At 35.9% G+C, this 17,615-nt stretch overlaps 1 protein-coding gene across 1 annotated transcript in view; it reads right to left on the reverse strand.

Annotated features, from left to right (window-relative positions):
* Positions 1-17,615, reverse strand: part of Zranb3 (zinc finger RANBP2-type containing 3) — a 116,071-nt gene that overhangs the window by 12,791 nt on the left and 85,665 nt on the right. The window contains exons 12-15 of the mRNA XM_026389034.2: positions 13,231-13,322; positions 9,343-9,444; positions 7,888-8,030; positions 710-820 (exon numbers count right to left, since the gene is read on the reverse strand). Coding sequence (XP_026244819.2) covers positions 710-820; positions 7,888-8,030; positions 9,343-9,444; positions 13,231-13,322 — 448 coding nt within the window. The remainder of the gene's footprint in view (positions 1-709; positions 821-7,887; positions 8,031-9,342; positions 9,445-13,230; positions 13,323-17,615) is intronic.

Here is a 17,615-nt window from a genome sequence, read left to right on the forward strand (position 1 = left end):
AGCAATTCACATTCATATGGTAATTGGACTCATGCTGTCTAGCTGGGCCCATTTTCAGGACTCAGGTTACTCATGTCACTCTTGTAATGGGAGAGTTCCCATTGGTTGGGAAAGGATGGTAGGAGGGTGTTCCGGGGGAAGGGGAAACCCCCCGGCTCAGGTAGAACACACACGTGGCGGACCCACCTGTTAGGGGACGCACACGGCCTCTCTCTAAATAAAACTTTGTCTCAGTTTGACTGGCTTGTGTTCTTGTGCCCAACCGGGTTGCAAGATTGCAAGCCCGCGTGCACTGACAGCTCAGCAGGGAATCGCTCAGCAGGGGTGCCGCAGGCAGTGTTCGGCAGCAGGAGCGGGACTCAGCCGGCCCGGGACCGGGTAGTTTGCGGCAGAAGGTTAAAAAGATAAGCTTTTTAAGGTTGAAAGACATCAAGATTGAGGGGCAGAATCCAGTTTTGACCTCATGTCTCCTGGCATCTCCCATCCAGGTCTGAGACAGTCCACTTAGGCCAGTTGGTGTCAGAGTTCTTCCTTGTCTCTAATCCTAAGATAATGAATTCATTGCTTCACAGTGTTGTTAGAAGGACTAAAGAGCTACTAAAATGTGAAAGCTCTTTGTAACCTCTAAAGTGACCACACAAAGGTGAGGTATTATTACAAAAATTAATGTATAAATTTAAGTTACTATTCTTAGTACTTATGTCCTTACTTTGTGGAATAGACGCACGGCCCAGACTTCTTTGTGATCAGACGGACATGGCCCCCATCATTCTTCATCTTGTCCATCGAGGCTATAGCAACATCTTCTTTGGTTATATATCTAGAACAATTACATGTTAAGTAGATTTCCCATCCCTCACATAAACGTTTCTCTATTTCATGTTCATGATGCCCCTTACAAAAGCAGTAGGAGCAAAAGCAAGATACAATTCTATTTTTGTGTTAATACTAGAATTAGGAAATGTAGTGTTCACCCTTTACATTGACCATTATGTGGGAAAAACATCTCTCTTCCAGATTCATTTTCTCAAGAATCATTTTTCTAAGAAATTCAAGAGTCATTCACTACCTTTTGGATCAATTTTCAAAATTTATGGGCTGGGGATGTGGCTCAAGCGGTAGTTCGCTTGCCTGGCATGTGTGCGGCCCGGGTTTGGTCCTCAGCACCACATACAAACAAAGATGTTGTGTCCGCCGAAAACTAAAAAAAAAATAAATATTAAAATTTTCTCTCTCTCTCTCTTAAAAAAAAAAAAAAAGAAGTGGGTGTGAGGATAAGAAATGACCAAATACATGCATATCTGACAGCCTGAAGAAAACTGCTTGCCAGGCTGTGCAGAAACTTTCCAAGTGCATTTTTTTTACCTCCCTCTTGACCTTCTCTTCAAGGCTTCCCCAAATCTTACTTTATCAGTGTTTTGGGTAAAGTAATTTTTTTTTTGGTGTGTGTGTGTGTGTGTGTGTGTGTGTGTGGTGCTGGGGATTAAACCCAGTGCATTCGAGGCAAGCACTCTACCAATTGAGCTACATTCCTAGCCCCGTGTTTTTTTTTTTTTTTTTTAAAGTTAACCAAGTTTTATCACATTTCCTACAATCTCAAGGTTATTCCCATTAGTATTAGCTCATACAAGGTTTATGGAAACTTTACTGAAACAAAGCCAGTAATGTGGGATTCAGAACTTTATTATACAGCACTGTCAATACGACACAATGGTTTAGGGACTGAAAGTAAAGAGGAAAGTAATTCTAAATAAAGGTCATGGGGGAATTTAAGTAGGTGAAATACAATTACCCAATTAATTCCTCCTAATTAGCTCGGCCCAGTTTCTCTGTAGTTTGTACCTATTTTTTGTAGATTTCTAGAAAATTAAATTAAATATGAATTTCTTTATATTTGAGTAGATCTTCATTTGGCAGTTTAACAATAAAATTAAAGTTAAATCACAATGGAATTGTGCAGTTATAGGTAATATTTTAGAAATCTGTCTTTATTTTATTAAGGATGATTTAATGATAAACAGATTTCCCTTTTCCTATAAACTATTTTATTTATTTTTGATTAGGTGATACATGGGCATAGTTTCAAACTTAAAAGGCATACAGCAGTTTACATGGTAAACAGTGAATTTTCCTCTCATTTCTATCCCAGAATTCACCCTGTTGTCAGTTTTTGGTAAGTATTTTGGAAACAGTTAATTTTTTTCTATGTATATGTGTGTACCTTTTTATTTATTTTTGCATTTATATTGACCTATAATCATATACTATTAAATTTGCTCAATTTAAAGCTTACAATTTATTGCATTTTAATATATTCACAAGGTTGTGACACCATCATCACTGACTGTAGAACATTTTCATCCAGTTCCCCACTTCTGAAACTTATGTCTACGAGCACTCCCTCCCCATTACACTTTTTAGTTTTAGCAATCAATGATAGTATACTGTAGACACTAATCTTCACTTTGCTCTTTTTGCCGAAATCTACACCTCAGAGATCTTTATGTATCAGTACATACAGAGTTGCTCTATTCTTTTTTATTTTTTTTAGTTGTAGGTGGACACAATACCTTTATTTATTTTTATGTGGTGCTGAGGATGGAACCCAGTGTTTCATACATGTGAGGCAAGGGCTCCATCACTGAGCTGCAGCCCTAGCCCTGCTCTATTCTTTTTAATGGTTCCATGTTAGCCAATTATTTGGATAAACCATTATATCTAATGGGCTCTTAGTAATTTTCAGTTTTTGTTATCACAACAATGTGTGTATATGTAAGTGTGTGTATGTTTTATACACATAAAGTATATGTAAAATAAGTCTCCACAATAGAATTCCTGGGTTAAAAGTGTTGAGTATTTTTAAGGCTGTACCAGTGCACATCTCCATCAGTAACAAAAGGAAGTTTTCTCACACTTTCACTAGTGCAACCATGTCACTTAAAAAATCTCTGCTAGGGTTGGGGATGTGGCTCAAGCGGTAGCGTGCGCCTGGCATGCGTGCGGCCTGGGTTCGATCCTCAGCACCATGTACAAACAGAAATGTTGTGTCCACCGGAAAAAAACTAAAATAAATAAATAAATTCTCTCTCTCTCTCTCTCTCTCTCTCTCTCTCTCTCTCTCTCTCTCTCTCTTTCTCTCTCCACCTCTCCTCTCTCTTAAAAAAAAAATCTCTGCTAATAGTAATAGGTATCTCCTTATGACTTTAAATGTGTTTATCTTTTATAAGAGTACAGGTATCTTTTCTCAACCCTTTTATTCCCTTGACAAGAATTCTTTGCTAAAGTTTTTCTGTGGATTTTAAATGTACTCAAAACCTTCCTAGCTTTGAGGGGCAATAGGATATTAAGCCTTGCCTCAAGTATTATTCAATGTTTAAAAGATTAGAAACCTAATTCAGTAACTTTATAAGATGCTGAGAAATCTGGCCAGAGATTTAGGAACCAAAAATAACCTCTTTCTTTTGTATAAAACGTTTAAGCTTTAAGCGTAAGTTTTTGGAAACCATAAGAAACAGATCAATAGACCCAAAAGAAGGAAGCTGACAATGTTTCAAACCCAGTTGCAAGTTGCCAATATTTAATTTTCCATTAATGTTTGCTAGGAAGTCCATGTAAATATTCCAACTTGTCATTTTTTGCAAATAGGGAAGAAAGAATGTCATCAATTAAATTAATTCCTGAATAAGGATGGGAGTGGAATATGGCAATCTTTTACAAGAAAATTGTGCACTGGAAAGTGGTCCACACTAATGGATAGAGTCCTGGGTTCTGGGTTGCTGGCCTGTATTACAGATCACTTATAGGTAGAGGATAAATAGTTGGCATTCTAATAATAACTGCTCTCCTACTAAATCATACCTATCTCTGGAACAACAATGGCTGGTGGCTTTGGCTTCCATTCACATCTAAGAGTGAGTCATCCAGAAGCTACCTCAGCTTGGTTGAGGCCTGCAAATTAGTGGAATCATAGAAGAATAATCTTGGAGACCTAACCATAGCTTTTGGGGGAATTTCCAAACTCTGTACCTACCTCTTTTTTTTGTTGTTGTTTTTTTAAAGCCACTTAATATTTTAAAGAGATGAATCCTCCTCCTTGCTGCCTAGGAAGTAAAATGTGGTTGCTGGTATTCTTGAAGCTAAGTGAAGAAATGGGTCTAAGGGGTTTCATTTTTCTATTTATTTATTTATAAATGACAGCGGAATGCATTATAATTCTTATTACACATATAGAACATAATTTTTCATATTTCTGGTTATATACATAGTATGGTTTCATTTTTCAATATAATGCTTCTCTCCTTATCGCCAAGTCTGGAGGCTCTCTAGTTTGGTTTCTCTAGAAAGTAATGAGAGAGATAAGAGATCCAGGGTCTAATTGCTCCTCATACAGACTTTCTGTTGTTCAGCCCTATCTTTCATACCTGCTTTTTGAGATATATGATTATTCCAAAATACTGAGACTTACTGAGGTTCTGCTATAAGAATCAGAGTGCTCCTGATTATACCTCCCCTCTGCATGTGTATACATTCCATTGTGGGGGTAGCATTTTGTGGCTCTGCTAAGTTGATTTCCCTGGAGGCCTCCCTCTTTGCATTTCTTTATTCAGACACCAAGGGCTCTAGATACATATCCTTAATAGCTCTCTTCATTCTTTTTCCTCCATTCCCATTGTTAATGCCTTAATAGAGAGCCTCATCAGGAGTCTTTTAATTTGGGGTGGCAGATAAAATTTTGTTGTTGTCATTACTAGCTACATCCTCAGACCTTTGCATTATTAAATTTTGAGATAGGGTCTTATTAAGTTGTCCAGGCTGGCCTCAAATTTTCAATCCTCCTGTCTCAGCCTACCCAGTTGTTAGAATTACAAATATGTGTGCTGCCCATGCCTGGCTTGTAAGAGAATTTTTAAGATTTTATATTTAGGAAGTTTTTAAGATTTCTATTCTCAGGCTATTCAATAAATTCATCTAGGTAATGCTATAAAGGGATTTGGCAGATATAATTAAGGTTTCTAATCTGCTGATTTTTAAGACTGGGAGATTACTAGGTGGACTCAATATAATCACTGGAAGTCTTAAAAGCAGAAGATGAGGACAGATTCCAAGCAGAGAACAATGTGACACTCTGTTGATGGCCCTGATATGCAGAGGCTCATGTGCTAGGACCAGAGAGAGTCTTCTATGAGCTGATGGTGACAACCAGCTGACAGCCTGGATGGAACTGGAACTCAGTCCTACAAATACAGGGAACTGAGTTCTACCAACAATCTGAATAAGCTGGGAAATGGGTTCTTATCCAAGCCTAATAATTAGAGTCCATGTGGTCAATACCTTGATTTTAGCCTAAAATTCAGAGCAGAAAAATCAGCAAGAGTCAACTTGGACTGCTGACTTATTTTAGAACTGTGAGATAAAAAATATGTGTTTAAATTTTTTTTGTTTGTAGATGGACACAATACCTTTATTTTATTTATTTATTTTTATGTGGTGCTGAGGATTGAACCCAATGCCTTACACATGCTAGGTAAGCATTCTACCACTGAGCCATAACCATAGCCTCAAGTTTGTGTTGTTTTAAGATGCTGAATTTGTGGTAATTTGTTATGGTAGTAATAGAAAATAAATGTTTCTTGTCTTCTCACTTCAAGTCTTGCCCTTTTTAATCTACTCTCCTAACTGCTGCCAGAGTGAGCTCTTACAGATACAAATCTAATGATTTCAGCTGATGCTTGCTACTACAAGATACAGCTTAAACATATCATCTATATTTAATTTCATAAATGCCATTTATAAAATGTGGTGGGTCTGAGCTTGGTTTATATTGATTTTATGAGTTCATATTTCCTTTTACACATGATCAGTCATCTCTCTCAGCTAGTATTTTAAGTGGTCATCTGATAAAGAAACAATATAGCACATTTAAAAATGGTTGGAGTGGGCTGTAAATTCAGTTATGAAGGGAATTACAATCATGTAAGAAAGAGAAGATAAATAACAAAAATGAGAAAAGTGGAGAGGATTGGAAGAAATATTGAAAAAAATAAAATAGGAATGTTTTTTGACATTAAGTGTGTGTGTATATATACTTTTGTAGGTTGGCATGTATGTACATATATGTACAATGTATACACATACATTTCATTTGTATTTGTTATATAAAGTATGGGAAAATTCAACTAGTACAGAAGAGTTTAGATACAAAGCCAAAACTGACAACTTATGGATAAACCCAATCATTCAGAGGGTTTTATTTGGCTTAGAAAGTATTTTATTTTTAAATCTGAACTTAAGTGATTTTAGATGGGTTATGCACTTTCCAATTTGCCACCATCTCAGCCCCAACGTCATCCTTTTCTAGTTTTAAACCTGACCTTATTCATTCATTCAGGTTCTTGTTTTGTTTTTAGTCATGAATTTGTAATTCTGGCATAAAACATAAAGTGACTCTCACCTTCACAAACTACCTAACTTTATGTCCTAAAGAAAGATTTCTCAACAGTAGCACTATAGGCATTCTAAGACAGAAAATTCTTTAGGGATATAGACCTATTTACAGAAGGATTTTCATGAGCATCTTGGAATTGTACCCACAAGATAATCCCTAGTTGCACTCTGTAGTCATGACAATTGAAAGTGTCTCCACAAATTGCAACCCTGGTGGGGGGGGGGGCAAAATTGCCTCTAGTTGAGAACCACTGTTCTAGAGAAACCTCTAGTGAGTTTCTAAGGTGTCCTTCCAGAGAATTTCCAGGTCAAAACTGGCAAGTAGGTGTTTGTATTTCTATCATTATTTTAATACTTATTTTTATTCTTATCATAAATATCATTCCTTGTTATGACATATAGATGTACCTGATGCCATGCACTGAAACAGTTGAAGACATTTTCACTGAATGGAGCTATCTTTATTTAATCATCCACGCCCCATACCATTGATTTTTTTTTTTTTCATCTGTAAAGTGATGGAATGTAAGGATAGGAATATGTTACAGGTGTATAGAGACAGCAAGAAATGAAGGGCTTTCTCTGCTATTGCTACTGTTTGGTTTATTGTTCTGTAATCTCTTCCAAAGTGCAGAGAGCAGATAACTACTTTTCCTGATAATCCTTGCTTCATGCTAAGAAAAGAATATAAAGAATTTGGATTTCAGATCACACCAAAAGATATTTGAGTGAGACAAAAATTATTGTGATATCATGAAAGGAAAGTAGATGTACAAAGGATTAGAAAGGGTCCTGTAATGATAAAGGCAAATGATAACAAATGTGTGACAGCTAACCTTTTTATTTCAGTTCCAATCATGGTAGTTAACCTTCCGTTACTTTGAAAGTGATGGTATTTCAAATAAAACCAGCTACCCTAATGCATGGCACCTGCAATTCATGCCACATGAGTGCAAGGCAAAAGAGATGGGGCCAAGATCATGCTGATGTTCTAAGAGTGATTGTCTTCCTGTCGTTAATAGGCTTAGCAGGTCACAGGTTGCACTAACCTGTGACTCTGGCCTCTCGATTGATGAGTGGGACCCATGATGAGCTAGATCTGGACAATCTGATGTTGTTGTTTTTTTAAATATATTTTTTAGTTGTAAGTGAACACAATACCTTTATTTTATTTTTATGTAGTGCTGAGGGCTGAACCCAGTGCCTCACGCATACTAGGCAAGCACTCTACCACTGAGCTACAACCCCAGCCCCCAACCTGATCTTTTCCAGTGAATTTTAGCAAATTCATTAAATATCTAATTATGTTGCTGGATTTTATGTATAGACTTTTCTTAACTCATCAAGATTTCAATAGTGATTACATAAGATGTCACAGATCTCTTATAGAAATAACTATGAAAAATAATACAATACAAAAGAAAAAAGGAAAAGAACTCATACCGTTTGGTACTATTTAGTTTGTTTTGTTGCTTTGTGATCTCTTCCAAAGCAAGGATGGGGCTGCAAAATAACTGCCCACTTTTTCTTATTATCCTTTGCTTCATGGAAGTTAGACTACTCCATTCTCGAACAAACCGCAAAATCTGGCAGAAAAATGAAATAATTTTAAAAGAGTTAGCAGCTCACTGGTCATCTTCCTTTCAGAATAAGGCTGTTAACAACACGAGAAAATTGATGTCTTGTTATATCCCTGAAACAGGCTTTTGAGTTCCACAATTTAAGGCTTGGCTTAATACAGTTTTTATACCTTTATTGTAAATTATCTATGACTAGCACACCTGGTGTATATCATTAATATACACAGGAATCAACAATGATAATGTGCTCACTGAGAAAAATCTAGAAGCACATACCCTAGCAGCAGCCAAGGCAAAATTGGTCTTATGGACAGTAGGTCTTGCAGTGGTGGCAAGAAAATGATTCTATCTAAAAAATGCGATCATATAGCATCCGAGAATCATTTTGTATCTGATGATTGAGTTGCTATGGGGAAAAAGAAGTCATAAAATCTGGGACATTTTTATCAGCATTGCTCTTACTTATTAGTCAATCATACGTAACTAGTTATTTTTTTGTAGGGTGAATTTGAGAGTCAGGATTATATATTATCAAGAAAATAGCTTGTTGCTTCCTTTTCCTTTATAACAGGTATAGCTGACCACTGGGTAATGCTTCATTTCCATTCAAAAGGTTTAAAAAATCACTATTTTCCTGTTTAAAAAAATAGTAATAAAGGTAGATTGCATGCTGGATCAGTCTTACAACATGATGACCATTAGCAGTGAAGGCAAATCAGTCACAAACAAGCAGAAGACCTCCCTGGCAGTTACCTAGCTTGGAGCTTCATGCTGGTGCTTCTGACAATGAATCAAGAGTTGCCCCATGTGGGGGCTGGGGTTGTGGCTCAGTGGTAGAGCACTTGCCTAGCACATGTGAGGCACTGGGTTTGATTCTCAGCACCACATTAAAAAAAAAAAAATAAAACAAAAGTATCATGTTCATCTACAACTAAAAAATATTAAAAAAAGAGTTGCCCAATGTGTGATTATTCCTGCTCTCAAAATTTGTCATTGTTAGAACTTAACTTTAAAAGATAAAATGTGATTCTGACAGATACAAATAACACAGTTGCTAATCCTGTGAATGAGAAATTAAATGATGCGAGGATGATTCTATCTACAGAAACAGCAGCTCTAGGTGTGATCGCTCGCCAAGGAAACAGATTTCACATTTATTCTTAGCACAGGGCAATTAATAGACACTGCCTAGATTGATAAAAAATGCAACCAGCAATTTGATTCTGCAATAGGCCATGAAGCACTATTTTACTAAACTCAAAATGATTGCTAAAATTCCTAAAACTAATATAACTATTTTATTTAAAACTGTTCTTACCAGTGAGCGATTCTGTTTCAGTTGAAAACTTGCTGGTAAGTCTTCCCAAAGGTCTAATTTTATATCCAAAGGAATGAAATTACAGTTCATCTGTTTTCCATCCTAATTATAGATTAGGAAGACATTATTAATTCATTTTTATCATAGATGCTAGAAAATAATTAATTATGGTGTAGTATGTCTAAACTCCTAAAAGATTACTTGGTGGCACATTCAAGAGTCTACTCCACATGGCTCCTTAGAAGGATGGAAAGGTGAGAGTGTGTGTCCACGCTGCCCACACCTAGCCCAGGCCTGCTGCCTTCAGCTAGGGATGCTGTGCTTACTGCCCTGTCTTACTCTTCTCTTTTGCCTAATCTTGGAAATATATACCAAAACAATGAAATTTGTACATTGTCAATTGATTCAGAACAATATCACTTCCTTGAAGTCAACAGTAGTGCAACACTTTTTAATTCACAAATAAACTTATTTACAATCATTGGAAAATATGTCTCATATTAAAGAAGGGTACTAAGAAATAATCTAAAAAGCCTTCCCCAGATGGGTTGATATATATATATCTATTGTTACAGGAATGAGAAAGTAAATAGAGAAATTCTAGAGAAATTATTAAAACATTTGTTTCCCTAAAGCAATGTTGCAATGTTGGTTCATGAGGACTGAGTCAATGGCACTACCCAGAGAATAAGTGGACCTGAATTCAGAGTCCAATAATCAGTTGCACAATATGCTGAAATTTTAAGGGTAAAAAGTAACCATGTACAGGGCATAGTCAATTGAACATAAATAGAAGTTATTTCTTTTTTAAAGGGGAAGAAGAGTGTCTTATACAAAAATCTATTATATCAATAACATTGAGGTCATATTCTAAGTCTCTTAATCTTAGCCAAAAAGAAATGTTATAGCTCCCACAATCACTTTGGAAAAAAACAAAGTACTTACTTCTTAAAAATTTAGATACATAATTGCAATTTGTAAGGTAATTTTAATATATAAGTCTAAATTCAGATATGTAGTATACAATTCTAAATCCTAGATTTGGGATTATAAATGAAATGAACACAATGGCACAGAATGCTACATATCTGTTACCAATCTGTCTTTAAGGGGTATACTCTTAGGTAGGGAACTAGGGTTTTAAGTCAAATTTCTACTGGTAGATGTTACTTTATTTTTTTAAGGTAAAAAGGAAAGGTTTCATTTCAAACAACTGTAGCTGTGAAAAGACGTGTTAGCATTTTATTTGCACAGTGTCTCATGTTTAGAAAATTATAGCAATTTAATAACTTTAAAAATATCTTTATTTATTTTTATATGATGCGGAGGATCAAACCCAGTGCCTCACATATGCAAGGCAAGTGCCCTACCACTAAGCTACAGCCCCAGCCCTAATGATACATTTTAAGGACATGTAAGCACCTAAAAGAGTCACAAAAATATATTTGAGATTACTGACAGAAATGCCAAGAAGGTGAAGTAGGCCAAGCTACACAAGCTAGATGGCAGAGTGAAACCATCACTGCAGTTTGGTTGATAGCAGGCACAGTCTAGCCTCTACTAGGAATTTTAATTACTCTCCCTGTCTCCACTCCAAAGAGAAAAAACCAGTGATCAGATTGTCCAGGAAGCTGAGCTTTCACTGTAATAGAATAAAATGTTTAAAGAATTTAAGGGCTTCTAAATCATCATGTGTTCCTCTCACATGATGTTCTGAGAGGCACAGCTTAGAGCTCCTGATCACAAGGGATGAGGGTAGCTTAGAAACTTAAATATGTCTGAAAAGGAACAGAGGAGTCCTTGATACTCCCCTGCCAAGCTCACCACTTCTAGACGATCCACAGGGTAGGCCTGGGTCCATGCTTACATGAGGAACATTGACTACTACCTAGGTTGGTTCTTGGTGTCTCTGCCTGTCTATCTATCTGACTATCTATCTGTATTTGGTTTAGTAGAAAAACTGTAATTGAAAGTTTGGTTAAACACCAACATAAGTTATCATTTAAAAAGCTTTTTTTCAACAGAATGGACCATGGCTTAAAAAATTTATGAGTAGTATTACTTTTAAAAATATTTTTAAATTGTTGATAGACCTTTATTTAATTTATTTATTTATTGGAATAAAGATGTTTGTAATATTCATGCTATTGGAGGCTATGTATGACTCAATATAAAATACTATATTAGAGAAGTTTATAATTCATTCTGTCTTCTGCTTCATAGGCAATATGGTGTAGAAGTTATAAAAAATTTACTTTTTTTTTTAGTTGTCAACAGATCTTTATTTTATTTATTTATATGTAGTGCTGAGAATTGAACCCAGTGCCTCATACATGCCAGGCAAGTGTGCTACTGCTGAGCCCCAGCCCCAGCCCATGAATATTATTTTAATTTACAAGGATTAGAAATTTGAAATTGTAGAACTAATAAAAGTATTTAAAAACTCTGTGAATTTTTCCTCAAATATGGACAAAGATTCCTATGTGGTCTCCAAGACCCTCTCAGGGGTCCACAAAGACACAAGTGCAGTTGTAATAAAAGTAGGATATTATTTGCCTTTTAAACTCTCATTATATCTTTATCAGATGGTGAAGTTTCCCAGCAGCTACCAAGATATAGTACAACAAAACAAATGCAGAGGCAGATATAAGAATACCATTATTTTTTATTGAGACTTTAGAGAGAACTGCCAACAGTGAAAAAAGTACCTCTTTTCTCAATATTTTTCTGTTTTGGAAAATATAAATTATTTTTCATAAAACATGTTACTTATATAAATATATAAAAATATTTTAAAAAGTAATAATACTCATAACTTTTTAAAGCCATGGTCCATTCTGTTGAAAGAAAGCTTTTTAAATGATAACTTACGTTGGTGCTAACCAAACTTTCAGTTTAAGTTTTTCTGGGTTTACTGTCATTACTTTTAAATGGATTAATAAGTGAATATTTTTAAGCATCTTCATTTCAATTTTTTTTTGGAGGCAATTAGGAAGACCCTATCGCAAAATGAGAAATAAAAAGGACTGGGGATATAGTTCAGTAGTAAAGCACCATGGGTTCAATGCCAAGTACCAAAATAAATAAAAAAAAAGAATCTCCATTCAACTTCCAGAATGCAGTTACCTGCCAGCCTCCAGCTGCTTCACCTTTGGGATCCACTACAGTGTTAGAGCTAAGGCTGCCTCCCCTTTCTTTTCTAATTAGAGCATTATAATTACACCTAGTAGTTGGGTTCATTTTGACAAAATCATACATGCAAGGAATTTGATTTTCATTTTTATTTTGAATACAGTAAATATCAATGCAAACAAAAGCTCTTTGGAGTCCCTCAACAAACTTAAGGAGTACAAAGGAGTCAGAAACCAAAACGTTTGAGTGCCACTAATATAGGCTATGGCAGGAATCTGAACAATCATATACAAAAGTTTCCACCTTTATTTTGTATGGAGAAGTGAGTTAGGCTTCTGTAAAGAAGTAGTTGCTTTGGCTGCTTCAAATGATCTGTGCAGGAATAAACTTATTCAGAGTTCATGAGGATTGGACAATGGGCTAGGTTTTTGATAGGACTTAGCTCATTTTATCCTTGAAACAAATCCCCTCCAAAGTTTATAGATGAGGAAATTGAAGCACAGAGCAGTTAAGTGTCCAAGATGACAGTAAAAGATTTGAACTGAGACAGCCTTATCCTGAAGTAAATGCTCTTAGTGACTAATTTTGCCTTTGATTTGTCTTTAGATTTAACACAGGAATTTGATAACTATCTTTAAGGAGAAAAAAAAAACTAGCTGCCTACCTTATTGTAAATAAAATTAAATATCTCCATTGAAAAATTTAAAAAGGAAGCCATTTTTATGTTTCAAGCTACAGATTCTGCATGATGCTTACCTTAGTATAGAGGTGAATCCGGTCAGTATTCTTACTTGCACAAAACATTAAGGTATCATATACTGGCAGAATGTCTGAACTCTTCAACTGCTCTAATAAAGACAATGAAAGAAAATCTTAAGGCTTGTCTGCCCTCTACCTAAAATAGCTTAAAAAAAAAAAAACTTTTACAGGGTAGAATGATGAAATAGCCTATATTAAAAATATCAACATATTTTACAAAGAACATGTTTGCAGGCTTGAAGTAAAACTCCCAAGGTAAGTCATCCAAACATCAGCATCTGTGGTAACTGTTTGCTTTTCATTTTTGCTAATGACTCAACAAGAAGCAAACTCAGAATTAGCTGAAAAGATAAAAGTTAGGCATAAGGGACACTTTCTTGCCACCAGGAGTTGTTACCAGTCTTGAAGGAATTTTAAATCTATTCCTTTTGCTAGTGTATATTGAAGTTGAGACTGAATGGGCACCACTTTGATTACTGGTAGCAATACACTAGATTGAGGGCCAGCTAAATACCTGATTTCCTATGGCCTGGTGCCTCATATTCACAAGAAGAGATGAGTTATAAAAGTGTATTTTCTGATAATTATTTAATCTTTTCTCAGTCCCACTGTCCAATATTCTGCAGGAGAGAAGATTATCAGATCAGGTCTAAATAATAATTATAGTTAATACTTATCAAGAACATACAATGTACCAGGCACTGTTCTAAGTACTGTCCTCAGTACATCTCTCACAAATAAATAGTGCATTGTAGATTGTGTGTATGTGTGTATGTGTATGTTTGTGTGTTTTGGTGGTATTGGGGATTGAACCCAAGAATACTCTACCACTGAGCTACATTCCCAACCCTTCTTGCTTTTCATTTTGAGACAGGGTCTTGTTAAGTTGCCCAGGCTTGCCTTGAACTTGTGGTCCTCTTGACTCAACTTCCCGAGTTGCTGGGATTACAGGTGTGCACCACCACACCTGGCAATAGTGCATTTTAAATAGAAAGAAACCAAGGCATATTAACTTGCCCAAGGTTACATCACTAGTAAGAAGATGTAAACTCAGTAATCTCACTCTAGAGCTGGTACTCTTAACTCAGCCAGATTTCCTTAGTAACCTTTTAATTACTTTCCAGATCTGGAAGTGTATGATTTGTCTGCCATTCCACTTGGTAATGTCATGGCATTGGCCATTTCACAAATTTGGTTTATGGCTTATTCCTATACTTCATAAATTTAAAAATGTACTTTAATAACTCTGAAATTGATGTGTCTTATGAGTCTATAATAATAATATCTGCTTCTCACAATCATTGCTGGCCAGGTGGCAGTTGTGAAGTTGGTATCATTGCCTAAGCATGTATGAGCTTAGTTAGAACTATAATACTATTGTCACTTCAAAACTGCACATGAGGTACATGCATTGTTATTACTATGTATATTGATTTTAATTGACTTCAAGATGTCTTCAAAAAATTTCACTATGATTTGGTATCAAAATGAAAAGTCAGCATAGTTCAAAAAATTTGAATATAGAGCAGGAGAATGTAGGTTTGATATTTAAAAAGCAAATATGTATTGCTAGGGAAATAACCTCAATTTCTTACTTTCTTGCAAAAGAGTGACTGAATGCTTCATGGGATCTAAGAAAAAGAGATGCCTTCAAATAGAAGAAGCTGTCTTACATGTGGTTACTGAGATGTTCAAAAGGTTTGCCTCTTACAATGCCAAGCAAAGCAACTGGAGACATGAGATAATGCCACGTCCCCAAAGTAAACAAATGAACAAAAATGTCAAAATGAACAGATGATGGTATGGCCAGGTCTAGACTATCATAAACATATTTTGTCATAGTTTAATTGGCAGAGTTTTTCTTGTTCTTAATGGTCCATAAAATAAGTAATGTGTCTTAATAATTAATGTGTCTTCAACTTTGATAAACTATGCTCAAGGATCAGAAGTCATTCTTTGAGAAAAAGAATTATAAGAACCCCAAATCAGTTGATATTCATTCTTGGTAGCTGACAACTACATTACAGGAATATATTTCTCTTTTCAGTGTTCTTATGAAAGGTAATTTTATGATTCAAAAATACAGATGATGTATTCCAGACCTCAGGAATTCCAGTTAGAACAAAACTATTGTTCCAGAGTATTACTCTGGTTCTAAAACAGCAAATATCAGAAGAATAAGCATTTTAACTTAGTGTGCCTTTATTGTCTTCTTTTTATTTCTAATTCACATTAGTGGGAAGATGTGAAGCCTATGACTTATGTGGAATTATCATCCCAGTGATCTGAAAAGTCAAAAACAAAACCAAACAAAACAGGGCTAGGCAAAGGGGAAAATGCTGGCATTGTCTAGAATGGATAAGGCCGATGTAAATTTCACTGTCTGAAATGAATTTCTAAGCCTAGTGATTTTTTTTTTTTTAAGTAGGACGCTAGAGTTAACAAATAGAATCAACAAATGGGACTTACTCAAACTAAAAAGTTTTTTCTCAGCAAAAGAAACAATAAGAGAGATAAACAGGGAGCCTACATCCTGGGAACAAATCTTTACTCCACACACTTCAGATAGAGCCCTAATAACCAGAATATACAAAGAACTCAAAAAATTAGACAATAAGATAACAAATAACCCAATCAATAAATGGGCCAAGGACCTGAACAGACACTTCTCAGAGGAGGACATACAATCAATCAACAAGTACATGAAAAAATGCTCACCATCGCTAGCAGTCAGAGAAATGCAAATCAAAACTACCCTAAGATACCATCTCACTCCAGTAAGACTGGCAGCCATTAGGAAGTCAGACAACAATAAGTGCTGGCGAGGATGTGGGGAAAAGGGCACTCTTGTTCATTGCTGGTGGGACTGCAAATTGGTGCAGCCAATTTGGAAAGCAGTATGGAGATTTCTCGGAAAGCTGGGAATGGAACCACCATTTGACCCAGCTATTCCCCTTCTCGGTCTATTCCCTAAAGCCCTAACAAGAGCATGCTACAGGGACACTGCTACATCGATGTTCATAGCAGCTCAATTCACGATAGCAAGACTGTGGAACCAGCCTAGATGCCCTTCAATAGATGAATGGATAAAAAAAATGTGGCATTTATACACTATGGAGTATTACTCTGCATTAAAAAATGACAAAATCATAGAATTTGGAGGGAAATGGATGGCACTAGAGCAGATTATGCTAAGTGAAGCTAGTCAATCTTTAAAAAACAAATACCAAATGACTCCTTTGATATAAGGGGTGTAAACAAGGACAGGGTAGGGACGAAGAGCTTGAGAAGAATATTTACAGTAAACAGGGATGAGAGGTGGGAGGGAAAGGGAGTGAGAAGGGAAATTGCATGGAAATGGAAGGCGATCCTCAGGGTTATACAAAATGTCATATAAGAGGAAAGGAGGGGTAAGACAAGAGAATACAAATGGAAGAAATGATTTACAGTAGAAGGGGTAGAGAGAGAAAATGGGAGGGGAGGGGAGGGGAGGGGGGATAGTAGACAATAGGACAGACAGCAGAATACATCAGACACTAGAAAGGCAATATGTCAATCAATGGAAGGGTAACCGATGTGATACAGCAATTTGTATACGGGGTAAAAGCGGGAGTTCATAATCCACTTGAATCAAACCGTGTAATATGATGTATCAAGAACTATGTAATGTTATGAACGACCAATAAAAAAAAAAAAAGTACTGTCAGTATAAGCTAAAACATGTCTCCATCAAGAGACCAATTTATAGCTAACAAACCAATGTTTCCCTGTCAAAGATGAAGACTCTTGGCCCAGTTGATAACTGCCAGATGATGATGCTACTCTATAGTCCACTAAGCTATATGCTGTCCTACATCCAGAGCTTCATCAGCACTTAAGGTTTTATTTGCAGCAGGAACAAGGAACCTGGACATAAGAGTATATGCCACCTGAGTCTATACTGTCTATTTAAAGGCTGCTAAAATTAGACCTAAGCAGGATTCACTTCAATATATTCTTGGAAAGCCCTTGAGGAATTGAAGGAATTGAAGGAGCAAAGGAAGAAAAGAGGATGATTTGAGCTCAGAAATTCCTTAATGAACATTTCATTTTAAAGCTATGAATCTGATTCTAAATTATATCAGTGTTTAACAACCACAAAGAATAAAAATTTCAGCAGTCTCATCCCAACAATTTTGAGTTGGTTTTAATAGGAATATCAATCTGTAGGTTACTGTGGTCCCTAAATGAGTAACAAGAAAAACAACCAAAAAGTGCTCACGGATTTTTGCCAGCTGGTGCATAAAAGATAGTGATGTATGACTACAGGCTGGTATTTGCTAACTATCACAGTTATAAATAATGAATGGAATCAAGCAACAAATAAATACATCTGAAACACT

This window comes from Urocitellus parryii, chromosome 1 (assembly GCF_045843805.1).
Source record: "Urocitellus parryii isolate mUroPar1 chromosome 1, mUroPar1.hap1, whole genome shotgun sequence".
NCBI classification, from domain to species: Eukaryota; Metazoa; Chordata; class Mammalia; order Rodentia; family Sciuridae; genus Urocitellus; species Urocitellus parryii.